Source organism: Pyrgilauda ruficollis, unplaced genomic scaffold, assembly GCF_017590135.1.
Source record: "Pyrgilauda ruficollis isolate IOZ18807 unplaced genomic scaffold, ASM1759013v1 scaffold76, whole genome shotgun sequence".
NCBI classification, from domain to species: Eukaryota; Metazoa; Chordata; class Aves; order Passeriformes; family Passeridae; genus Pyrgilauda; species Pyrgilauda ruficollis.
Window position 1 is genome coordinate 2,052,129 of NW_024529488.1, and position 24,641 is coordinate 2,076,769.

Below are 24,641 nucleotides of genomic sequence, written 5' to 3' on the forward strand. Positions count from 1 at the left end.
TTAAAGTGGAACTAATTTATTAAGTTGAAGACAAGTTATTACTGCCTGAAAGATTACTTGCAGTAGGAAGCATTCTACAAGAGATCATCTAAGACAGAACACAATGTAGCAGATTTAAATCCACATGCATTTGATTCATCATTACAGGAAAAACCTCATTTTTCTGCATCCTAGAAAAGACACAGACTTTAGAAGACTCTGGTGTACATTCAGAACAGTGTACATTAGTCAGAATCTTTCAACAAAAAATCATGTGCTTCAAATTGAAGAGCCTGCAAGTATCTTTTTATCATCTTGTGGGACCCCTAAGCATAACTCAGCTAGGTCCACAGGCATATGAAATAAAAAAAAAAAAAATCTTAAAAATACTTATTTAAAGCATTATCACAGCACTAGGAACTCAGCCTATGTAAACATGCAACTTTTGCATGTTTTAAAATATTGATCCCCTGGAGCCTGTTTCAGTTATAGCTGGTCTGAAAACATTTTGCACTTATAGGAAGAGGGCCCCGGTAATAACTCCTTTTAGTATGGAAGTGAAGTAAAACAAAATAACAAACAAAACAAAAATCCCCAAATAAAATCAACTGTATCTCACTGCCACATTAGGCAGGTTCACAGTCTATAGTAGGAAGTGCTGGCAGATGGGGAAGGGTAGTTTCATTCTGAGGCAGCTGTGTGACACTACTTTCCAATATAATTGGAAAAATGAACACAGCAAAGCCCAATGGCACAGAAATAACCCCATCTTCAAGCTGATGATACTGTATCCTCATCTGCATTCCAGGAAACTATTCCTGTTTCAGCAGTGGGGAAGAGACAGCTTTCCATTCTACATTTTGCTCAAAAAAAAAAAAAAAAAAAAAAGTAATTTTACTGTATTACAGGAAGTCAGCAACCACTCATAAGCGTGTACAGCTGCTGGCTCAATGAACTTTTACAAACATTGTAGGAAGAGTACAGACTTCAGGAGGCAAAAAAAGCATTCTCACTGAAGTTGCTTCAACTACTCTAGTAAAAATAAAAGTATATGAAATTAGCTGATGCTATACTTATGCATCAATCCACTCTAAGTAGGTAAAAATGTAATTCTCTGGAAACCTGAACTGAAAATTGAGCAAGTATCACACTCTGCATATTTAGACCTTGCCAAAGCACAAACACTAGTAACCTGCAACTAACAGGCATGCTTCAGAGCTTGCTGAAAAATCAATCTATGGTTTCCAGAGCTTGAGGAGGCCATCTTCACTGTAAGTGGCAATCAGGTTCTGGTGGGGGTGATGAGCAATGCCAATGACATCTTTTTCATGGACCTAGAGAGTAAGCAGAAAGATACATTAAGAGAGTCTTCCTTCAGCACATTCAAGACAAATAATCTCTTCAAAAAACAAGTGAAGGAAAGCTGGACTGAGAGTTAAGGTGCTTTGTGCATAGAGCAAAAGCACAGGTAAACACACCAACATTCAATTCCAGTCACAACAATTTCTGTGACACGGCAGTTACTTTTTGTTGGGCAAGGGAATGTTCAGTGAAGGTCTACATCCACTGAAATCCACAACATCAAAGCATTCCCCATTAAATTTAAACATTCAAACTGGTATTCCTCTTTAAACTCAATCTAAAGCAAATTTAAAACTCGACAGCTTTAAATCTGATGCCTCTTTCAGATTCTCTACCAGCTAGAGCCCATGACAAAATATGGTCTCATTTAAGGAAGTCTGAACCAATTCAACCTTTGCTTGAGGGGTAAATACTTTCCCAATTTCTACAATTAAATAGTTCTAAAAACCCCAAACACATTCTATGGCTAAATTCCTGGAATTAATTTGTTACCAATCATGTTTCCTAGAGACAAAAGATTGCTTGGTCTGAGAATGGAGTTCATAATGAACACTGACATCATCCCCATAGTTAAAACTCAGGAAAAGCTCAGAACTGAATACTTACAGTCAGAGTTCTCTCCAGCTTGCCCGTCACTGTGCTGAAGCAGTACAGCACAAAATCTTCACCAACACAGTAGATCCATTCACCACGAGGTGAAAGTGCACAGCAGACAAAGTCACCACCTTCTCTCTTACCAGAGCTAAAACTTCTTACAATCTGTAGACACATCCAAAAAAAAAAAAGAAAACATTTAAACAGCAGGATTAAACAATCAATATTACCAATATCATGTTTATCAGGGTAAAAATATTTAAAAGTACTAGGTGTGTTCAGAACACAGATCTCTCTATAGCTTCAAGAGCTTTCTGCATTCTATAAACTTGAGTTCAGAACAGTTTGTCATGCAAGCAAACCAGAGAAATCAGGTTTAACCCTGCTAAGTTATTAACTAGGTTTTCTACATTCTTGAAATGACAGAGTGACCTGAAAGGATGCCAGTAAGACCACATACTTGTCCTTGCATATTCATGATGACGACTGTATTCGATCTGTTGCAAACAACAAAGTGTTCTGGGTTTTTAGGCAGCAGAATGACACTGTTCACAGTTATGTCTGTCCCCGCAGTGCTACCGAGAGACTTGAAGGTGTTGGAGCACTCTGTTGTCTTCACATTCCAAACCTAAAATGTAAAAATAAAATAAAACAAATTAGCTCTAAAAAATTAAAATAAAGAGCTGATATGCAATTACTTCAGATAAGGGAATCTCCACACCACAGGAAGAAGAGTCAGTCAGTTCTGAGTTTAGAATAAAGCAGAACAGGCAATAAGCACTGCACTTATGTCTCCATTTCATGAATGCAGCAGAAACCCGCTCTGCAAGAGACTGTGAGTAGAGTAACAAATTTCATCACTTCTCACTCAAATCTACAGCAGTCACAAGCACACTCATTACTGCAGATTACCCTGAGTCCTTCTCCAATGACTGCAACAATTGTAACAAAGGAGCGATAAGTCAGCAAGAGTCGGAGGGCGTTCTTTACAAAGGGTAAATGCCATCTTACCTTCACTGTGCCATCGGAAGATGCACTGATAATATAGTGGCCATCCTGGGTAAAAGTAGCTTCATTGACAAAGGAAGAATGACCACGGAATTCCTTCAGGGTTTTCCCAGATTTTAAACCATGAATCCTGTAAGACAACAGAGGTGGAAATGAGTAAGCAAATTCCACTCAGTAACCAAGCAGGTGCAGGATCAGAATTTTGCATTACACAAACAGTAATCAACACTTCCCAGATGCTAAGAACTGTAGGAAAAGGGGTTTGATGAGGATCCTCTTGCCTATTAAGATTAGAACAGTGTTTGAGTATTTTTCTGAATATATTTATTCTCACTTCTAACCTATCCTGCAATGAACCTTACGAAAAAAATAGTAAGAAGAGGAAAGAGAAAATAAAGACAGGAGAAAGAGGAAAGGAGAAAGGAAGATATATTCACCCTAAATAATTATAACACCTAAAAAAATTTAACTATTGGGTTAACACTACTAGCCAATATGTCTTCAGAATAAATGGAGTTAGACTCCTCAGAAGGTGTACAGCTGAAGTACAAAAGGCAAGGGATATTAAAATTACCTCCCCACCAAAAACTCCAACCAAACAAAAAAACAAACAAACAAGCATAATCACACCAACCCAAAACATCCTTCCCTACACCCAAAGAGGATTTTCCCCAAGAGTGGCATCTTGAACCCTGGGGATTCTGTTTTCAGAATCCTGGAAAAGGCCGTGAATAGGCTGTCCTAACTGCAAGGCTGGCTGTGCTTCGAGAAGCATGGACTAGAGACCTCTACAGGCACCTTCTAGATTACACTATCTTATAGTTAAACTGCTTAATTAGAAAAGCCTGCTTTCTTTTCTCCCACACTGTAGCTCACACATTCTCAGTTTATTTACCTGATTGTTTGATCGAAAGAAGCACTCAGAATTTGACTGCTGTCTTTAGAGAAACTGAGGCACGTAACACCTTTACTGTGAGCTCGTTCAAATCTTCTCAGACACTGACCACTCTGAATTTTCCACACCTGAAAAGGAAACAGCAAATAAGTGATTACTTTCTTATGACAACACATGAGCTTAAACATCAGAGCCAATACATATGTTAAATACATGTTAAATTGCCTTTGAGTTTATACAGAATGGGAACATTACTGCTTTAGCAAACTGATCTTTCTGGTCACCACCTCTCCCAATTACAGTTCAAACAAAAAGATTCGTACCTTGATCTTTCCATCCTGTGCTCCAGTTGCTAGCATCTCTGTATCTCTACTGAAGCACATGCACAGCACTGCATCATCCATCATCATGAAGTTATCTTGTGCCTGATACTTCAGATCCTAAACAAAAGCAGAAGATTCATGGGTCAATATAGTGAAACCAATGAAGTCTATTTTAAAGCAAAGTGCAAAAGTATTAACAGTTTTAACTTCAGTTATGTTTTATAACTTACTGCAAATCAGACTTCATAGCCTTGTACTACCACTACCACTACAGGGTACTACCACTGTCACCATTTTAGCAGCAACAAGAAGAGTGCAGGAAGGTAAAGAAGTTATCACAGAGAGAAATGTATGACAAACCAGACAACGACACCCACGTAACTGTTCCAGACTGATATTTACAGAACCTAAACAGACAATCTCCTCAGGTTCACAGTCCCCAAGAAATTAAAACTATCTCCAAGAATAGATCCAGGCACTCTGGCATGTCTAAGTCACTCTGTGTGAAATAAGGAGTAACTTACCTTCCTAATCTTTCCAGTAGTGAAGTTCCATACTTCAATGAAGCCATCAACTGAGCCAGTAACCAGATACTGTCCATCTGGAGAAAACCGAGCACACTCCACATGTGACTTCTGCCCAAACTGTTTAAAAAACAATATAAGTAAAGATTAATAACCAATTTAAAAGACTCAACTCATTAAAACAAAACTGTACCATCATTCTGATGGTAAAAATACAGTATCTTCCAGAGCTATGTACACACAAATTTAATGCTGAAGTACAAAAAATGTCAATACACAGAGAATTGAACTTTTTTTAAAAATGGTAAAACAAAAAAAAAACCCTCCTTTTGGTCTGGCAATGTCCAGTGTTACAACAGACCCTGCATGGTCACATCAGGAGCCAAGTTGGCTTCTTTGTATTTTTGTTTTTGCAGTAAATTCTGTTAACAAAGACCCTTTCAATACCTAATTTATATCACAAGTAGATTTCAGAACTTAATAAATTTCTGAAGTTGCTTCATTTGGAGTAATGTTTCTCCAGTGTAATTTTTACAGAGAACGTTTGTTTTGTTTTTTCAGTGTCCAATTTTCTGATTTCTAAATTTTTTAATAGAAATGGCCATGACAACTAAATACAGAAAAAATACTTCACTAGCCTAAACAGAAATACAAGATCAGCAATGACAAACAAAACAAGTTCTAAGAAAGCATTTTTAGCAAGTTGTTACTGAACATCACAAACTGATTTCATAAGCTGAAGCTTATGGCTTCTGAAAAACAGTTTAAGACCCAAGTACTGCCTCACAGAAATAAAGAAGAGGACTATGCCAATTCCTGTAAAATGATCGATTCTGAACTGTGAAGTCAAAGATGCCGTTATCTTAATCACAAATACCATAAGCACCCAATCTTGTTAAAAGACCTAATCTCGGACTCCCAGAAGATAAAGATAAGGCAGACAAAAGGGAGGAAAACACACAGGTGGGGGGGCGGGAGGGGAACTACTTATAACGAGGGAAAAAAAACCATTAGTAAGATTTCCCCTTATCTCCCAACATTAAACACGGGAAGAAAAGAGCAGCAGAAACACACAAAAGCAAACATTACCTTAATATGCCTGCTCAGCTGCGTGGGGAACTTTTCTTCTTCTACGTCTTTCACAGCTGCTTTGCCTCTGAACAAGTCAATTGTCATACCGGGAGGAAGCAGGCCCTGGTGCTGCTGCCATTTCAGTGCCTTTGGAGGAGATGAAAGCCACACCGTTAGCTGCCAGTTAACACAGATCTACCACACAGGAACACTGTCTGCACGGAGTAGTCTGAGAATCAGAGAGGGCTGAAAACACACCAGAAAACGTGTGTAACAGAACGTTATTCTCAAAGCGCAGACTGTGCTGCATATTTAGTCTACTAGAAAAAATCTACTGCTAGAGTGATGACTTTTTCTACAACTGCCAAACCCTTGCTATATGGGACAATTATTTTAAACTATACTACGTTTAAACTTTATACAGCTTGAGGCTCAACTACATCACCACTAATTTCATGCAGCAGCAAACTAAAGACATAGCTGCTAAAACATCCTTCAAGACTCACCTGCCCCAACAGTGCCATGAGACGAGATGGAGGCACCACACTGACTTCTCCAGCCAAAGCTTGTGCAATAGCAGCTCTCCGCTTCTCTTTGCTGCTCCCATCTGGGTATGCCTAGAGACAAGTTGTTTTCATGAGATTATTGCTCTAAATAAGTTTTTTTTCCAAAAAGACCTCTGTTTTTCTGAAATTAAAACCCCTTCCAACTAAGTTTTCTGTTAGACCTCCAAAAGAGCTCTTATCTTTAATACCAATCTTAAAAGCAAAGAATCGTCAGGGCTGGAAAAGATCTCTAAAATCAGTCCCTTAATTAAGTTAGCTAACCTAACATGCTCTCCCAAAAACCGTCAGACTGATGTAACCAGTCAGAAAAAATGCCTTGTTTTTACTGTTATTACACAGCACTATTTCTGTTCACACCACTTGTGCTTTCTTCTGCTGCGTATTTAACACTGAAAAGGCAAGCTGCAGATGTCATTCTGCGGCAGGACACAGGGCCAAAGCCCCAAACACCCAAAAGCAGCACCGGTTTGCTCCCTCCTGATGCACTACATCATGCACTACTTCCCAAACACCCCACAGAGGTGTAAAAGCATCAAACTTCACGTGAACTGCACGTTCCCACTCCCCAAGCCAAGGGAAAAACCCAAAGCCGTGAGCCATCAGCAGCTTGCAATGATGCCGACGCTCACGCCGGAGAGCTCTCTAAAGAAAAGACTAACGTACCTCACGAGGATCAAAGTAAGACCTGGCCAGAAGGTTTTCAAGGTGGATGTAGCGCTCTGGCTGAGTTTGTTTCAGCATGATCATGGGATCCGTTTGCCTCAGCAGAGATCTCGCAGCACCCAGCTCTCTGAGCTCGATCAACTCCAGCACAACCTGCACACAGAGACAAACGTCTGCATCAGCAAAGATTCAGTGGAAAACACCGCGCAGAGGTTTCCACAGGGACCACAAGAGCCCGCAGGAGCCCCGCGCTTGCTCACCTGCTCATAGAGATCGATGAGGGTCTTGTCGGGCAGCTTCAGAGACTGAATGGCCTGCAGCACCGTGTCCCAGTGCCCACTGTTGATGTCCGCCACGAAACTCTCGATGCTGTCCACGGTGTTGAGGGACACGGTGGTCTCCTCCTGAAGGGTGGCGAGCGCCCGGTGGAGGCTGTTTTCCTTCAGGTACTGCATGATCAGCCGGATCACGCTGCGGGCGGGACACAGCGCTCGGTCAGCCCCGGACACGCGGGCCGCGCTCCCCGCCCGCAACCCTCGGCCCCCTCACGGCCGCGGGGCCGCCGAGACCGCCGGCTCTCGCCTCCCTTCCCCCGCGCCGCTGGGGCCTGGCTCAGGCCCGGGGCCGCCAAGCCGCTCCCTCCCCGCTCCCCCGGCCGCCGGGGCCGCACGGTTCTTCGCCGCCACCCCGCGCCACCAGTACACTTACTCTGAGGACTCGATTTCGATGGACATCTTGAGGCGCCGCTGCTGCTGGAGCTGCCGCTAGCAGTAGTAGTGGTAGTGGTGGTGTCGCCGCCGCTGCCAGGCCTTCCGCCAGCCCTTCCGCCTCGGCTCCGAGCGCGACTTCCTCTTCCCGTCCCCCGCCTGCGGTAAATAGGGCGCGCCCCCGCCCCGCCCCGCCCCTAGCGCGGTGACGTCACCGGCCCGGACAGCCTCTCCCGGCGCAGAGGCGGGGCTGGCGCGCCCCCCGGCGGCGGAGGGGCGGCAGCGCAGGGCCGGCCGGGCGCGGGCGTTCCCTGCTTCCCGCAGGGCCGCAGCGCGGCTCCTGCCGCCCGCGGGAGACTGCGCTGATCCCGGGTGGCCGAGCTGGCCTGCATCAGCAGCAGCGTGACCGGCAGGAGCCGGGATGATGGTGCCCTGCACTGGCGCTGCTGAGGGCACAGCGCGAGTGCCGGGTCGTTCTGGGCCCCCCAAGGCAGGAAGGGCACTGCGATGCCAGAGAGCAGTAGAGCTGCTGAAGGGTGTGGAGCACAAGCCCTAGGAGGAGAGGCTGAGGGAGCTGGGGGTGTTGAGCCGGGGGAAAAGGAAGCTCGGGAGTGCCCATATCACTCACTGCTCATCCCTGAAAAGAGGGTATAGCCTGGTGGGGATTGGCTTCTTCCAGGCAGATGGTGACAGAACAAGAGGACAAGGTGCCTCAGGCTACACCGGAAGATGGTCAGGTCAGACATCAGGAATAATTTCTTCAAAGAAAGGGTGATTTTGGGCATTGGAATAGGCTTCCCAGGAAGGTGGTGGAGTCGCTGTCCCTGGAGGTGTTTAAGGAAAAACTGGATGTGGCTCTTAGTGCTGTGGTCTGGTTGACAAGGTGGTGTTTGTTCACAGGTTGGACTCAATGATCTCAGAGGTTTTTTCCAACCTAAATGATTCTGTGATTCCGCCCACTGTTGTTCATTCATAGGCATCTCAGAAGATTCCCTGTGGTGACACAGGCATGGCGGGCTGCAGGCATTCTGGCAAAGACACAATGAAAAAGCAGTTCCTTGGCCACGTGTTTCTTTGCACGTGCAGGTTTGCAGGTGCAAGTCCAGGGTGTTACTTGCAGTTTGCAAGCCTTAAAAAGCTATTGTGAGCTCTGCATCTCAAGAGTGTGGTCACGTATGAAAGAATGACAGTGCACAAAGCAATGTAAGTAGGGAAATTAATAGCATGTCTTGGTTGCTCTAATTATGGACTAAGAATTGGAAAAATTATGGTCTACTGGGCAGAACTCTTCAGTGCTGCCTGGGTGAGCATGAGAAGACAACTCTTCTTGAAACACACTTAAGGTGGCTCTGGCAGTCCATGTGTCCTGTTTGGACTCTGACTGAGTTACCCTGGTTAGTGCTACAAGATGAATAAAAGTCACTGTGACCCTCCTGGTGCACATCAGCTTCTTTGTCAGGAAGAGAGGCCCTTTGTTCTCTAGGCAGCACCAAGATCATGCGGCTCATGGCTTTCTGGCATGCAGCACTTCCCACCTGCACCCAGTGATCCAGTGCTACCACCCAGCCTGATACCAGAGCTAGACTGCCAGTACATGGGGATGTGGAATCCACGGTATTGGCCCCTTCTTGGATGGACTTTTTCCTGCTGTTTTTTCAGGCGTGTGCATTTTGCTAGATGAGCCATGGAAAATACAGCGGTGAGAAACTTCCTCCCTTTGCCAAGGAAAGCTGTTCTTTGCTGTCTCTGTCCCCAGAGTACTTAAGAAAGTAATCCAATAGCATGAAGTTGAAAAAACAGTGAGTGAAGTACATGGCTAACATTCTGCATTCTGTTGTTTCCTCTCTGTGATCCCAACTAATTTTTTTAGCTGCTTTTACAGAGGTGCAGGGATTACTTCAGGGAAGTGTTGTTTAATTGTTCCAGGTTTATTTCAATGACAGGTATATTTGTGTTGTTTGAAGGTTGTTTTGAAAACAAGTCTGATCCAGACCCTAACAAAGAAAATCTATAAAATCTAAAGATGGCAGCTATTTTTGTGCTGGCAACACATAGGAATCTGGCTCAATTCCTCAGTAAATTCAACTGGTGCTCTCTTGCTGCTCTCCCTCCAGTGTTAATGGCCTCTAGCAGGAAAAACCAACAGGTTATCTGGTCCTGAACTGACCCAGTCCTCAGGATGGGATTTTTCTGAGAGGTGAATTCAGCACAGGAACCTGCTAACAGACTGGACTGCATGCTGGTTTACCTAGCCCTTGTGGCCCTCCTTCCCTGATCGAGGGAGGTGGACACCCCAGGTAAACCTTCCTGTGCTCTCCATCTGAGAAAAGAGTCCCAGTGCTCCACGTGCTATGCAAGCACACAAGAATCAGACTTAGACTTTAAGGCTAGACACAGCTACAGCCAATCTCATCTGGTGCTGGCAGCAGTCCAGTGTCTGGAGACCTCCAGAGATCCTTCCAGCCAACACTCACAGGATGCCAGTTCTGGCAGAGCATTACATAAGGGAAGGAGAGGTTTCCATTATATATTTTGGCTCCATTGGGAAGTGGATGCAAAGGGATATAAACAGTCTTGATGCAGTTAGGCAGCACAGTTATCTGTAGTACACTGGAGCTGACCCCAGTCCTTGTTGGTCCCAGGCCCATTGTTCAGATGGAAGGTGAGCCAGCACCTTGGAATCATAATTTTTAAGGCGATATGTTTTCTTTCTGGCAGAAAATTTAATAAAATATTTTTTTAATACCTCCTGATTCAAAAGTAGTCAGTTTCCTGCTTTTCCCTCCTTCATGCCCCTGCTCTTTTGCTTCTCTGGGAGGGCAGCTTGAGCACCAGGAGTGAGGTGTGCCTTTTGCCAGCCCGGTCAGCTGTCTGCACTGGATGTGAAGCAGGATCCGTGAAGCAGATGGGATGCAGAATCACAGCCCACCCCACATCCGTGTGGACATCACGTTCCCCACCAGTCAGATATCTCTCTTCACATGCAGCTGTCTGCTGCCCCACAAGCTGCAAGGCTTGTTTGCTATGCTCCAGAGCTGTGCTATGGCACCAGGAGGCCGCATAAGCTTACAGTGACAATGATGTCCTTTCCCTGCTCTCTGAATTACTCTGGTGATCTGCAGTTTGGCTTTTCTCAGCTTTTAGGCCACGCGGCGGAAATTATTCCTTCTGTCAAAGTGCAGTTACTGTAGTCTCAAAATAAGATGCACCCCTCTCTGAGGCCAGCCTCGAGAGAGGCTGTGCAGGGGAAGCGAAGCAGCCTGTGTGGTTTCTGTTTCTCAGTTCTTTTTGTGCAGAATACTTTTTGTGCATCCCTAAAGAAAAACCCCACCCCAAGACCAGCGTGTCTCACAGGGAGAGACCCATGAATTGAGATTGATTTGTGGTTCCAGAGAGTTGTTAAACCTGTGTGCAAAACCAAGTTTTACTTGTCATTGCTGGTGAGGCAAACCACATGCTGGGCCACGTGAGGAGGCACAGATTAAAGGACATCCCTTTTTCTGGGTACCCAGTAGGGAAGGATGTGGAGAAGCTGGAGGGGACCAGCAAAACAGCTGCAAGGCAGGAAAGGGCATGGAGCACGTGGTCTGCTGGCAGGAGCTGGGCTTGGCTTGCCTGGATGAGGTGAGGCAGAGGGGGGTTTAATATCAGCCTATAATTGCTGGAAGGGTAATTCCAAATGGCTGAAGGCTCTCTGATAGCCTCAGCTGACTCAAGAAGGGGCAGCAGCCACCTAGCTCTGGGGCTGTTAGCTTCAGCCACCAGCAGCTCTGGGGCAAGCACCAGGGAAGTAGGGACATTGGAGAGAGGGGGTTTTAGTGGTGGAGACATTCTCTGTCCTGCAGAGGGGGTTTTTCTTATGGCCACAGAAAGCCTGGAGGGGGCTGGCAGAGCCTTGCGTCTGTGTGGCTTGAACTGAAACACTTCCCCCTCCCCCCAAGAGCTCTGGTGATGCTGGGGCCCTGCAAACAGTGGACCACACTCTGGCTTCATCTGACCCTCACCAGCACAGCAGGGAAGATTGGTAATTTGGGCCAGTCTCTGAAAGATACCCAGTGAAATGTATCTTGGACTAATTAGGCCGTAGGGCTCAGGAATTCAGTTCCAGTTGCCTGGCCTCTGTTTTGACCCTTCTTTCCTTTGAAGTTCATAGAGGAGAAGGGAAAGGAAATGAGAGGAGAGGCCCTACTTTTCCTGTAAAATGCCTCATTCCTTATACAATCGTTTGGCAAAAATCTCTTTCAGCTGGACAAGCTGAATACTTTAATACATGCCTGCAGTCATTTTCCACCCTTGTCTCAGTTCCCCTGGCTGCTTTGTCACTGTTCTGATCAGTAAAACATTAGATGCACAGACACAAATGCTTCTCAAAGAGGTAACAGAGAAGATCTGCAAAGGCATGTTAGAGTGCTCTGAGTTGCAGCATTGTGTTATTTCCTGGGCCAACTCAAAGTGCACAGCATTATGCAGTACAGTGGTGCCTGCTCCAGCTCAGCTCTGGGTTTTGAGACCTTTCTTCCAGGACAGCCTGCTGGGACACAGCTGCCAGCCTTTCCTAGGCTGTGAAGAAACCACACTAAAATCCTCCCTTCCATGTTAGCACAAGGAGGAAAGCAGCCCGGGGATGGTGAGGGAGAGGCACAAAGTGTCTCAGATATGTCCTAGGCACTAGGGATGTTTCAGAGCAGGGGGTAACCCAAAGCTCCAAAGGAAGGCATCTGTATTCCACCTAATATGAAATTTCCAGGAGGTTTTTGTAGGAAGGCATCTCTGGAGGTCTGCAGTTCAACTCCCCAGTCCAAAGCTAGATCAGGTTGTGTTTGGCCATAACATGTGTTGAGTGCTGCATGCCTCCGAAGACAGAGACCTGGTCTCCGAGTTGTATCACCCTCAGTGGAGGAACTGTTTCATGCCCTGTTGGAATGTCCCATCCTGCAGCATGTTATCTGTTTCCCCATGCCCTGTCCTTGTCTGCCTCTGGAAGAGTCTGTCTCTGCTTTTTCCATTACCACCATTCAGGAAGTGGGTGACCCCTGTGAGAACTCCGAACTTGTCTCATCTCCAGGCTAGAGAAGCCCAGTTCCCTCAATGTCTCTTCATGAACCCTGTGCTGCAGCTTCATCACCACTCCGCTGGTCACTGCTGGATCCTTTCCAGTTTGTCATTGTTTTCCTTGTAGGCACAAATTGAAGGATGCAGTAGTGAGATAAGTTTTCAGCAGCACAAAGTGGTGAGCAAGAATCACTCTCCTGTGCAGAAATTGATGAGTCTGCTTCTGGCCCATTCCTCCACCTGCTGAGATCCCATCAGGTGACAGGCCTTCCTCCTGAAACACAGCAACCAGTTGATACTAATTATGGGCTTTTTCTTATCTCTCCTTGTGATGGGTTGAAATCTGCTTTACACCAGATGCCTGTGCAGTGGGTTGGCACGGGTCCTGACAACTGCCCAGAGTTTCCGTCTCTCTTGGCCAGGGATCCAGAGAGAGCAGTAGGAACTGCTGTTTCCCTGGAAAGTGGCCTTGCTGCAAAAGATGACTGGTGGAGAGTGTATTTAGAGCTGGAGTCATTCTTACTTCTCCTTTTGAGAGGTGAAAGGATGGCCCAAGTGCGGTCAGAGATTTCCTACGGCTACATTTAGTGCCCACCTGCAGTCCTTAGTCTGGGAGTTTTCATATCCTGTTTCATACCAAAGCTGCCCCACAGCTGCAGGGAGGAGCACTGAATCCAGCCGCAGCAGGGGCTGAGCTCTGGTGTGGGTAAACAGCGGGTGACAGATAGGGAGTCTCCAGCTTGCCTCGTGTTCTTCACATTTGCCTATGTGGGGGTCTCCAGCAACATGTAAAGGGGCCATGCTCAGACTGCCCACTGGCTTCATCTGAGTTCATCTGCCCAGCTGACTCCTGGCTTGGCATCTGGCATCTTCCCCAGGCTGCAAGGAGCAGCTAGCTGACCTGAGGCTGGTTAGACACTGCTTTGTGCAGGTTGGTTTTCTGCTGTTTGCAGTGAGGGGCATGGGGAGGCCCAGCACAGCTCACAGATGGTAGGCAGTCACTGGGATTGCCAGAGAGGACAGCTTTCAGGTAGTGTTTCCATGTGCAATTAACAGAAAATATCTGCAGAAGCCATGTTTGCAGCTATGCACCTGTGCAGGGGCATTGGATGCATTAAACCAATAGAGCCACAGGCACCCCAGGACAGTTTTCACAGAGGTGGCTGCTATGTTTCTAATCTTTGTAGTTTTGAAGGCCTAAACCAGCTTGTGATGCAAGGACAGACAGGCAGTGATTTGGATGCATACAGAGCACAGGAGGCCTCATGAAAACAAAATGTGGCATGGTGTACTTAGCTGTATCATCTTGGAGGGGTAGACCATGCTACAGACTTATGTTAGAAGCTGGATTTTCCAACCCATTTGAGTGTTTTTAATGGGTGAGTAATGTCAAAACTGCTTCAAGGTTAGAAGTGAAATTAAAAATTAGGCTGAAAAGCTGTTATTCACAGGTAAAAACTGATTCAAGACATTTATCTTTCATTTTTATGGACTGTAGACAAGGGAGAACTGTGAGAAGACTAATTTCTGTGTAACTGTAGGCTAATCATGAGTAATGACACTCCCTGGTGACGTTTGATAGGATTGAGTATATTTAACTTGCAGGCTGTGTTACACTTCCAAGCTGTAATCTTGGGCAAGGCCCTTGGATGCTTATAAAAATGAGGCAAGAGGCAAAAAAATGAGCAGTAAAAGCCAGGAAGGGACAGGAAATTGTGTTTGTGGCTTGGCAGGCAACAGCTGTTCTTCAGAGCTAGCCCCAGCCCCAGTCCTTGCCTTGAGATCACCGGCACCAGCAAGACCCTCAGTCTGCTTTCCAGGAGCAGTGGTCTCACTGCTCTGTCAGCAGTGTGAAATGCTTTTTAGCCTGTGATGGGTCTTGGCTTTGGAGAAAACCAAACTGTCTGACAGCACGGTGAGGCTGAATCTGCACCCAGTTTGCAGACTTGGAGCGCAGGGGTTTGATAGCACACACTGGCCACCACTCTCCTGGTGCACATCTCAAGAAAGCATAGTAGCTGGAATTTCTTGTTCTTTTGAAGAGCTCTCCCTTCAGACTGTTCCTCCCTGGTACTCCAAACCAAAGCAGTCTCGGTGCCTCAAAATGTCCAAGCAGCTTGCCCTTCATTTGGCCATGTCTCCATCTCTGGGTGTTTCTTGCGGGGTTCAGTGCAGGAGACCAGCTGCTGTCCCTTAGGGTGGGCAGTGTCCAGCTGGAGAAGGGTACTTTCTCCCAGACTGAGGGAGTCCACAACAACCACTGCTCCTCTCACCCATTTGTGTGGAGCCTGGCAAGGGAGGAAACTTAGCAAGTTTTTTTTTTTTTTTCCCAGATGGCAAGAGAGGGATGAGCTGACAGGAGGGACTGGCACCGGGACAGAGACACTCCAGCAGCCAGTACTGCTGCTTGGCTGTGGAGGCAGCATGGGAGCTGGTGTCCTTGTTGCTTTGTGTGTAGCCTGGCCATGACAAACCAGAGTGGACAAGGCACAACCCTTCAACTACAAGTGGTTTATTTGGTTTTAAATCAATACCTGTAATATCATCATGCTGCAGGGTGGCTGGATGAGATCCCTGAGTATTCTGTCCCTGTCACTGGGAAGCATACACACACGCACACACACACTCACCTCTCACAAGGGATGAAGTCAAAAGTTTGAGTCTTGGAAATATCTGCTGGCACTCTCCTCTTACTGTTCTCATAGTCAGAGCCGCAAGCCGAGTGGTGGAAGCCAAGCTCGTCCTGGAAAAGGGAGGAAAGCCAGCTATTTGACAGCAGAAAAAAAAAAACAAAAACAAAAACAATAAACCCACAACACAAAAAAAAAACCCAAAAAAAACGTTGCCTGCAAAGTCCCTTCTAACCCAAGGTGGGAACACACAGCTGCCAGGTGGGTCAGTTTGCACTCATCTCAGAACAAAGACAAACTTTGCAGGCATTTGCACCTGGGTAGGTTTTTCTTTTATCTGTGTAACTCGAGAAGCTGTAGGCAATACCTAATGATTTAATCTCAATTGTCTGCCACAGACCGCGTTTTACGCTTCATTGAGTAACTTTGTATAGCACCTTCACCACTGCTTTTATGACCCATTTGTCTCACCTGACTGGTTTCAGACCCCCAGCAGTGCTCGTGGTGGTGGAGCCTCCGGAGTTCTCCAGTTCACACCTCTCCGTTCAAACCAGGGATGAATAATCTGAAGCAGCTCGGAGGTGACAGGGGCTGGAAATATCCCTGGGGTAGTAGAGGTGAACCTGCAGCCCCCGGTGCACCTCTGTGTGCACACAACTCCTCCTGCTCTCACCTGCCCAGAATGGCAGGGGCTGCAGCTGAGCCCAGGGTGACATGTGAAATAAATGGGCAGGAGATCTTTCTCCTTTTTAATGCCTTTATTAAAGAGTTTAACCGGTTTTAGCTCTGTAACCTTAAACAAAAATAGATAACTTTTTATTCATAACAACATGTAAGGTCGCATGAGACTCAGCAGCAGGAAAACCAGCAGGGCCTTCTGAAGGTCTCCTGCTCTGACATATGACAGGTCTCTTCCCAGAATGACGTCAGGTTAGTTTTATCAGCCATGTCCAGGAACCACTGGAGACGTTCTCCCTCCCTGGTGCACTGTACTTTGCCTGTCCAAGTTGTGGCAGCTGTGGTGGTGGATTCCTGTGCTTGCAACAATGGCAATAAGCACACCCACAACACCTGCCTATGCTGAGGGTGTCTGAGCAGGCACACCATGCAATGGGTGTTGGCCGTGAGTCTGATGTTTGCACTACAAGGAAAGGAGACCTACTGGAGACCTTTGAGTCTTCCCAGCTTGGCTGTGCAAACCCCTTGAAGTTGTCCTTGCTTTGAGCACAGCTTTGGAGCTGGACACCTCCAGAGGTTCCCTTCCAACCTAAATTTTCACAGGATACTGCTGTAATGGCATGTGTATTTAGGTTTTGTTTATTTTCCTCTAAACAAGAACTTATTGAGAACAAATTAGTCATAGCTGGACTCCTGTTAGGGTGAGAAGGTTGTACAGAGCCTTTTTTTTTCAATTGCCCCAGAAGAGTTGTACAGAGCCTTTTTTTTTCAATTGCCCCAGAAGAGTTTTACCAAAATGGCAAGTTGCCGCCCAGTATCAGTCCTTTGATCACCTGGGGCTTTTTGTGCTTGTTGGCCAAGTCACAGCACCACTCCAGCACACACAGGCCATGGTTTTGGCAGAGGATCCAGTAAAGGTCCCAAATGGTTACTGGCATCTACAGGTATGAACCTCAATAAAACTTTGACTCCTGTTTTGTACTCATTTTGTTCCTTGAGTATTTTTATATTTATTACTTTTAGTGGAAGTATTTCTGTGCCAGGGAACATAAAACGCAGAAATGCAACAGCACATGTCTGCAGAAAACAGAAATGTTGTATGTCTCTCTCACCACACATATATATGCAAATATATACTTACATATTCTTTTTCTGTTTTTTACAGTGCTGGAAATAATCATTATGAGGGAGAGGCTGACATGGTGAAAGACAGCCTTGGGTATGCTAGGGTACTCTCTTGGATAGAGATACCCAGAGGGGTATGTCTAAACGGGAGGACTGGACCAGCAGGAGTTTTACATGGAAGCAGAAGTGTCAGTGGCATTTGATACACAGGGGTGAGGGAGGAATAACCCTGAGGATTGCTTCAGACTGTGAAGTGACTGGTGGATAGGATTTGGAGGTAACTGTGAAAAGAACTTGAACATGGGCCAAAAGTAATTCTCATTGTGTATAATGCAAACTGCTTACTAAGCTGTACAAGGAGGACCACAGCCAGCCCAGTGAAGGGGTGTTGGAGACTCTTGTATAGCTGCAGCTCCAGAAAGCTTTTCAAAATGATTCATTACAGTGAGGAGAAATGGCTAGTGATGCTGGCCAAGTTCAAGATTCTTCCACACCCCTCTGAAAAACTGCTGCAGTTACAGGTAGTCAGACCAGTGGAAACCCAAGTGTTTAAGCAGGGAGACTGAAGCGTGTAGGCATGCTAGCAGAAGACAGCAGGCAAAATGTCTTGCTGTACGTTAGGCACTGGAATCAACAATACACAGCCTGCTGGCATGGCCTAAACAACTCATTGCCTGGATGGGGCAGTTGTGTGAGCTGTGCAGGCATGCAGGGTACCAGCCACACTGTCCTTTTTGCTTCCTCCCATCACTTCCATCACTTCCAGTATGCTGGTGAGGTAAAGGTTAGGGTAAGTCTTGCAACACAGCCTGTTCTCTTCTCAGTCAAAAAGGCAGGTTTTGGTACTGTCTGCTGTCCCTCAGCTTATTCTCATGTTTTGCTGCTGCTAGGTGGCATTTTCTCTGGGGTCCTTGGCCACAACATTTCCAGTCTTGCTCTTTCTGATACCACTGTGGTTCCTGCTGGGTGGGTTTCTTACTACCATACCATCTCATATTGCATGAAGCAGGGGTTGCTGAAATGGCTGAAACAGTCTCTGCCCTAAGCTGTTGGTGCAGCAGCAGCCATGGTGTTAAACACTAGCAGAAGTTGCTTATTTCCCCTGAAGGGGGATCTTTATAGCTCTGCTCTTATTTTCTGTTGTAGTCCCAGAAATACTGTAACTCTGACGGCAGGGGTTAGAAATTTGATTTGTTAAGACATTGCAATGGCATTATGTCTTGGGTTTTTTCAGAGTTTCCTGGATGTTACTGAAACAGGATAATCACTTACTCATGTGCAACCAACGACCACATGGAAACTGCTAACAAAAGAAGCAGCAGTTTCTTTGCTAACAAAGAAACTCCTTACTGCCTTGTTTTTCCAACAAAATTTTTCCAAACATAGTAATTAAATTTATCCCTTTGTTCCAGTTTTTGTGTTTATTCTTACAAGAGAGTCCAGTGAGGGGATGGAAGACAGGGTTCCTTGGTATTGTAATAAGAGCCCTGGTCTGAAGTTTTTTTCTGTTGGTAATTATTCTTAGCTCAAAAATGCCAGAATGGTGAAGATTTTTCTTCTTTGGACTCTTTTGTCTAGTGTGTTCACATTACCATAGATGGAATACTTTGGAGAAGCTATAAGACTTCAGTTTAATCAGGTCCAGGCACAAATTTTGGACCAACAGCTAATACAGCAGAGCATCAGCAACATCTGTCTCCCCTCTGCACACAGATAGACGGGGAAAGATTTGCTTATACAAGAATCATCTTCCCTTTTCTCCTCTTCAGTCTTCCTCTTGTTCTCCCAAATGCAAATCTGTAACACTGATTGTTAACACCAGGTCTGAAAAACATTTCTATGTTTGAATGTGAAGACAGATGGGTGTTTGGTTTGGGGGATATTAGTCAACCAGGAATGCATAATCAGCACGAGTAATTAATTACAGTCAACACATCTAACGGCCTGGGCATCCCTGGGTCAGGATTCCTAGGACTGAGAGACCCAAGAAGAAGTAGACGGGGAGGAGTCAGCTTCCCGAGGGGAATGAAATTCTGGTGAGCTGGGGTAGAGCTGTTTGCCCTGGAGCTAAGGAGATGCGGCAGGAAGAAATGCTCGTGCAGAGAAACATTGCGTGGTAGCTAAGCAGGTCTGGAGGATGGTGAGGAGGGGCTGGGCTGGGTCTCTGTCCCCACGTGGGTCTGGTGCGTGAGCTGGACCTGTGGTGGGGAACAGGGCAGAGAGTGCTGCCCGGGGATGGCTCAGCTTGTGTCACACCAACGGGAGACACCCCAAAGTGAAGGGCCAGATCGCTTTCCACCTACCGTCATTCTGGAAATGGAGCAGAAAAACGCGTGTGGGGCTTCACCCAGAGTCGCCTCTGCGCATCTCCCGTGCTTTCAGGCAGCACCTCCAGAAGGCAACGGGAAGCGGCGAGAGTTGAGGCAGGGCCGGGATCGTTCAGTCCTCCTTAAAGGCTGCACCTGAGCTTAATTGTATTTGGGAAGTGCCCAGGTTACTTTTTTCACAGCCTCAACCCTAGGAGTGATGTTTATGTGTCCTTTTCTCTCTACCCGCACGCTCACATTTGCAGATGATTCACCGGCCCCTTGCCAGAGGCAATCAAGACTAAATCAGGTGTTAATGATCCACCTGCGGGCTGGACTTTTGCAGCCGCTGTGAACTAATTATCTTTCTCGGTCACATCCCCAAACGGTAAAAGGTTATGTCATCTGACATCAGCTGTTGTCCCTCGTTTGTCTCTCTGGGGAAGGCACCAGGCTAAATAATGAGAGCCTCTCTTCTGGTAGGTTTGCTGTGGCTGGTACCTTCTACATCCACCCACATCTGTAGGACTGTTAACCCTGCATCTTTGCAGTGTTAAAGTAGCATGAGCGATTTATGTTGGGCCATCACAGAATCATAGAATGGTTTGGGTTGGAAGAAACTGAAAGGTTAGTCCTGCCGCTGCTCCCCCATCCCGGCCCCACCAAGGCAGGAACAGCCTCTAGACCTCACTGCTCAGAGCTCCATGCAATCTGACTCTGAACACTTCCAGGGCTGGGGCATCCACAACATCTCTGAGCAACCTGTTCCAATGCCTCACCACCCTCACAGTAAATAAATTCTTCCTGATATCTAGTCTGAACCTACCTTCTTTCAGTTTAAAGCCATTTCCCCTTGTCTTATCACTATATGCTCCTGTAAAAAGCTCCTCTCCAGCTTTCTTGTAGCCCCTTTAGGTACTAGAAGGCTGCTACAAGGTCACCTCAGAGCCTTCTCCTCTTCAGGCAGAGCACCCTAACTTGCTTGGACTGTCCTCATAGCAGAGATGTTCCATCCCTCTGATCATCTTGGTGGTCTCCTCTGGACTCACTCCAGCAGGTCCATGTCCTCCCTGTGCTGGGCCCCCAGAGCTGGATGCAGGGTTCCAGGTGGGCTCTCAGCAGAGCAGAGCAGAGGGGCAGGATCCCCTCCCTCCCCTGCTGCCCACGCTGCTTTGGATGCAGCCCAGGACACGTTTGGCTTTCTGGGCTGGCAGTGCACATGACAGGGTCCTGTTGAGCCTCTTGTCAATTAGAACCCCTAAGTCTTTTTCCTTGTTTTCAGTCATGGCAGAGGGAGGAAGAGTGCTAGGTCTTGTGCAAGTCACAGTTCTGAATTTAGGGAATGGCAATCTTCCATGGAACATGCCCTCCAGGAACTTAGACAACCAGACAGCTCATACTATCAGGCAGTCAGAAGAATAAACCAGAAGGGAGGACTGGAGTGCTCTTAATACAGCCCTTGCTCAAAGCAGGCTAACCCCAATGTCAGGTCCAGTTGCTCTGAGCCTTATCAATTTATGTTTGTGGTATCTCCAAAACCAGAGACCCTACCAGCCCTCTGGTACTTGTCTGCATCCCTTCTGCAGGGAAGCAACTTCTTGCATCCAGACAGCAGTTTCTCTCTGCCCAAATGATGGTAAACGCATGCCTTTGCCACACACACCCTCTTCCTTGGGCACACAGGGACAGCAGTGAGAAGTGAGGCCACAAGCACTGTCTGCCCATTGGGAAGGAGTCTTGAGGCAGGGAGGCATCTGTGACTCAGCCTGCATCGGGAAGTAGCAAGGAATCCCAGTACTGGAGCTGAAACAGAAAAAGCACTTCCTGAGGCTGAGACCAGCCTCGTTTGCCCTCCTGCTGTGCCTCTCCACACAGGGCTGGTAGGAGAGATGGTGGCAAGGACAGGGCTTTCTTGTCTCCCACAGGCAGCAGTGCCACAGTGAGTCTCTCCCTGCAGTTTCAGCTGCTGCCAGTGGGTTGGAGCTGTGCCTTCCAGGCAGGGGTTTGGCCCACAGCTGACTTTTATGCTGGGTTTTAAGGGGTTCGTTTGTATAAGGGAGTATGATGGCATTTCAGGCATGATGACTATGGTTTCCATAGCAGCCTGAAGGCCTGAGTCAGCATCTCCCTGCTGCTGTGGCTGGAAAGATTTGTTCCAGGCATAGCACATGAAAACACAACACTGGAGAAGGCAAGAGTAGTGTGTGCAAGGTTTGAGCTACCCAGAGGGCAGGAAATATACCAAAGAGAGGATCAAGTCAGTTTTTCTCATAGATAAATGTAGGGATTGCTTTTGAAGAATAGGGGTTGCCTGTGCCCACCTGAAGGGTAAATGCTCTTTTTAGCATGAAGCTCCTTTCAGCTTCTTCCAAGCATATCTGCTTGTGCTCTTGCCATGTGCTGGCTAGGGCTGTGCAAGTGTGCGAAATGCTGTGTCCAGATATGCACTGGCTCAAACTTCATGGATGGCAGGAGAGCTAAAGCATAGTTCTCATGGTTCTCTCTTATCTCTCTTATCCCAAACACAGAGATAACTGTGTTTGTCTTTGCAGCTGCAATTTGAGAGCAGGAGTCACCACTCTGAGCTCTTCATAGCCCACTGCAACTGAGGCAGTTGTGTGCACTGTGCACTGAGCAGGGACCTGCATATTATCATTACCACCAGCAGTGCAAACTCTGCCTTCTGCATCCATGGGAGTCAGAGGGCATAAAACTCTCAGGCAGTTCACCACAAGCCCTGGCCTCTGATCATCTGCTTTTAATGAGAATGGTCAAGAGAGAGTCTGTCTGGAAAGACAAGACTTCATCCATCATGCACCCATCCATGCTGGGCCCCCGGCCAGGGTATGCGCTCGGTGAATATCCTCAACACTCACTGTGCAGAGTTTGGGTGTAAGAAAAGATTCAGTGGCTCTGCTCAGGATGGCCAAAAGTAAGCCAATTAGAGAGATAATTCCCCCTCCCTGGACTGGGAAAAGACATAATTAGTCATTTGGGCACTGTCAACATTTTCTGGCATTCAAGGTAAGGTTCAATCTTACATGTGCAGCAAAATATATTTTGTTCTGATGGGGCATTCTTCTAATGAATGTGTGAACAGATTCAAATTACCAGCTCACTGTGTCCCCCTGTACAACAGACCAGTGACAAATGGCACTGTAAGGATGTGGGAAAACCCCCCAGTGTTTCTTTAAGTGCTCTATTTTGAGACCAGTAAGCACTGAGTAAACACTGGTGTGCTGGGAGCAAGCTGTGCTTGAAACATGAAACTCCTCTGAGAAAGGTCATTTGCTTCCTCTGGGTGCATCACAGGATTGCTAGCAGGAACCAGCTCTTATTAAGCACAATGTGGAAAAATCCGTCCCATGTCCATCCCTCAGGGCTCGTGTCCATCCCCAACCCCCTGCCGCCCTTTTTGGCTGTGTGTTCCCTGTCCCTCTCCGCTGTAAAGAAGTTGGCACCTCCTCCTATCAGCTCTTTGCCTGGTTTCACACCTCCTCGTGTCCAAAGGTGTGTCCGGATTTTGAACTCCTGTAACCTGCGAGCAGTCTCCTTGTCCCATCTGCCACCGAGAATGTCTGTCCAAAGCAGTAACAGAACCTGCCCAAGCTCCTCTTCTCAATACAGCCACAGCTCCCAGGACTCATCAACTGCCTCACAATGTGTTTATAAATCTCTGTGTGTGCAGTGAAGTGAATTAGCATTAGTGAAGGTAATTTATTTCTTAGAAGTTGCCAAAACAAATGCTGCATTTCAGGCTCTCTCTGTCATAGGATTTTGGTGTGCAGGATTGTATTGGTTCTCTTCCATACATTGACTCACAGGACTAACACTTCTATAATGGGGTTTTGACCTCCAAAACTACCCAGATTTGCCTGGAGCTATGGCACCTCTGTAGCCCAGCAGCCTTACTCTCTGTCCTATGCTGCAGTGCAAGATGCCTTTTTATATACAAGGACCTTGCAGAACTGGATGTATGAACAGAGACATACACGACCCTCAGGATGATGTTTTGCCAGGTACAGTAGGCTCAGGGCAAGATACGCAGAGATGTTGCTCCGTAGGCAGTGTGGACCCACAGCACAATGCTGCACGGTGTTTGGGCAGGAGAGAGAGAGTGTGGGTATGGTCAAAGTTTTCAGCTTCTGATCCAGCTCCATGCTACCTGGCTTTTTGGATGCTCTGCAGGCTGTTTCCCATCTCTTTTTGCTCACCCATTTGGGTCAGTATACAGTTCAAGGACTTGCGCTCTTTAAGGATCTTTCATGTGGATGAAGTGCCTCTTTCTGGCTGAAGCAGCAGTCCACTGCCTGCTGGCAGCAGTACAGCTTTGTAGCAGGCGGATTTTGGGGGTCCCAACAGCAGTGCCTCCGGGTGGTCTGGCCTCCAGACATGTGCACGATCTTTGCTGGCAAGAGGTGTGTACTCATTGCGTGTGCATGGCAACAGATCTGGGTTTCCCTCCTTCAGCCTGTCCAGGGTCTCACAGGTGGGCATGAGTTCTGTGTGTGCTGCATCATGGCACTGTCCTGTGCATCAGCACATTCTGTGCCTTCTGCTCCCCAGAGACGTGTCAGATAAGCTCCTGATCTTTGACACTGATCTGCTTTCTAGGCATCGAGCTATTGCTGACATCAGGCTAAGGTTAAGAACACATCTGCTCAGTTCAGTGCCAACAGCCCATTTCCCTACTGGGTCTTCTTTGGGTCAGCATGTTCTCTGTGTGCTTAGGTTTGCACTGTCTCTTGAGGGGACCAGCCTCCATGGTTGAAAAGCATACAGCTATGCCACAGTCCCTTTCCCTCCCTTGATTTTTTACTTCCCAGAATGCAGTTTTCAGCCCAAAGACTACTCTTCCTGCCAGCATACTCAAACACAGGCCAGGAGCCCCCACCTAAGCACCGGGCTGTCCTCTGAAACACCTATGCTCACAGACTCACCTGTGATTGCACGTGTCCCCTCACCCAGTACAGATATGAATGTTTTAGTGGGCAAAATGTGAAATACCATATGGTGGCCACCAGAGAGAGCAAAACATGCCAAATGGCTTGGCAGCACGACTGCCAGATCCCTTCTGCTGAGCTGCAGTACTTTAGCCATAGGAGATAGTTTTCCTTTGGTTGGCACAGTCCTGAAGCCAAGGCAGAAGATGGGAGCT

The 24,641-nt window shown here is 46.8% G+C and overlaps 1 protein-coding gene across 1 annotated transcript; it reads right to left on the reverse strand.

The window, feature by feature from the left end:
* On the reverse strand, positions 1 to 7,835 carry SMU1 (SMU1 DNA replication regulator and spliceosomal factor). The gene is made up of 12 exons (XM_041486408.1): positions 7,694 to 7,835; positions 7,246 to 7,456; positions 6,986 to 7,138; positions 6,263 to 6,373; positions 5,775 to 5,903; positions 4,686 to 4,805; positions 4,162 to 4,278; positions 3,839 to 3,966; positions 2,947 to 3,073; positions 2,396 to 2,563; positions 1,948 to 2,100; positions 1 to 1,313 (listed from the first exon to the last, which is right to left on the reverse strand). The coding sequence occupies exons 1-12, from the start codon at positions 7,717 to 7,719 to the stop codon at positions 1,215 to 1,217; spliced, it is 1,542 nt and encodes a 513-aa protein (XP_041342342.1). The 5' UTR covers positions 7,720 to 7,835; the 3' UTR covers positions 1 to 1,214.
* Positions 7,836 to 24,641: the final 16,806 nt, after the last annotated feature.

Bases quoted from the DNA above. Each gene is read 5' to 3' on its own strand.
- SMU1 (XM_041486408.1), bottom strand. From the start codon at position 7,719: ATGTCCATCGAAATCGAGTCCTCAGA. The intron at 5,904-6,262 runs GTGAGTCTTGAA...TCTCCTCCAAAG, and splicing joins TCATGGCACTGTTGGGGCAG to GCACTGAAATGGCAGCAGCA. The intron at 2,564-2,946 runs GTAAGATGGCAT...TTTACATTTTAG, and splicing joins CTTCCGATGGCACAGTGAAG to GTTTGGAATGTGAAGACAAC.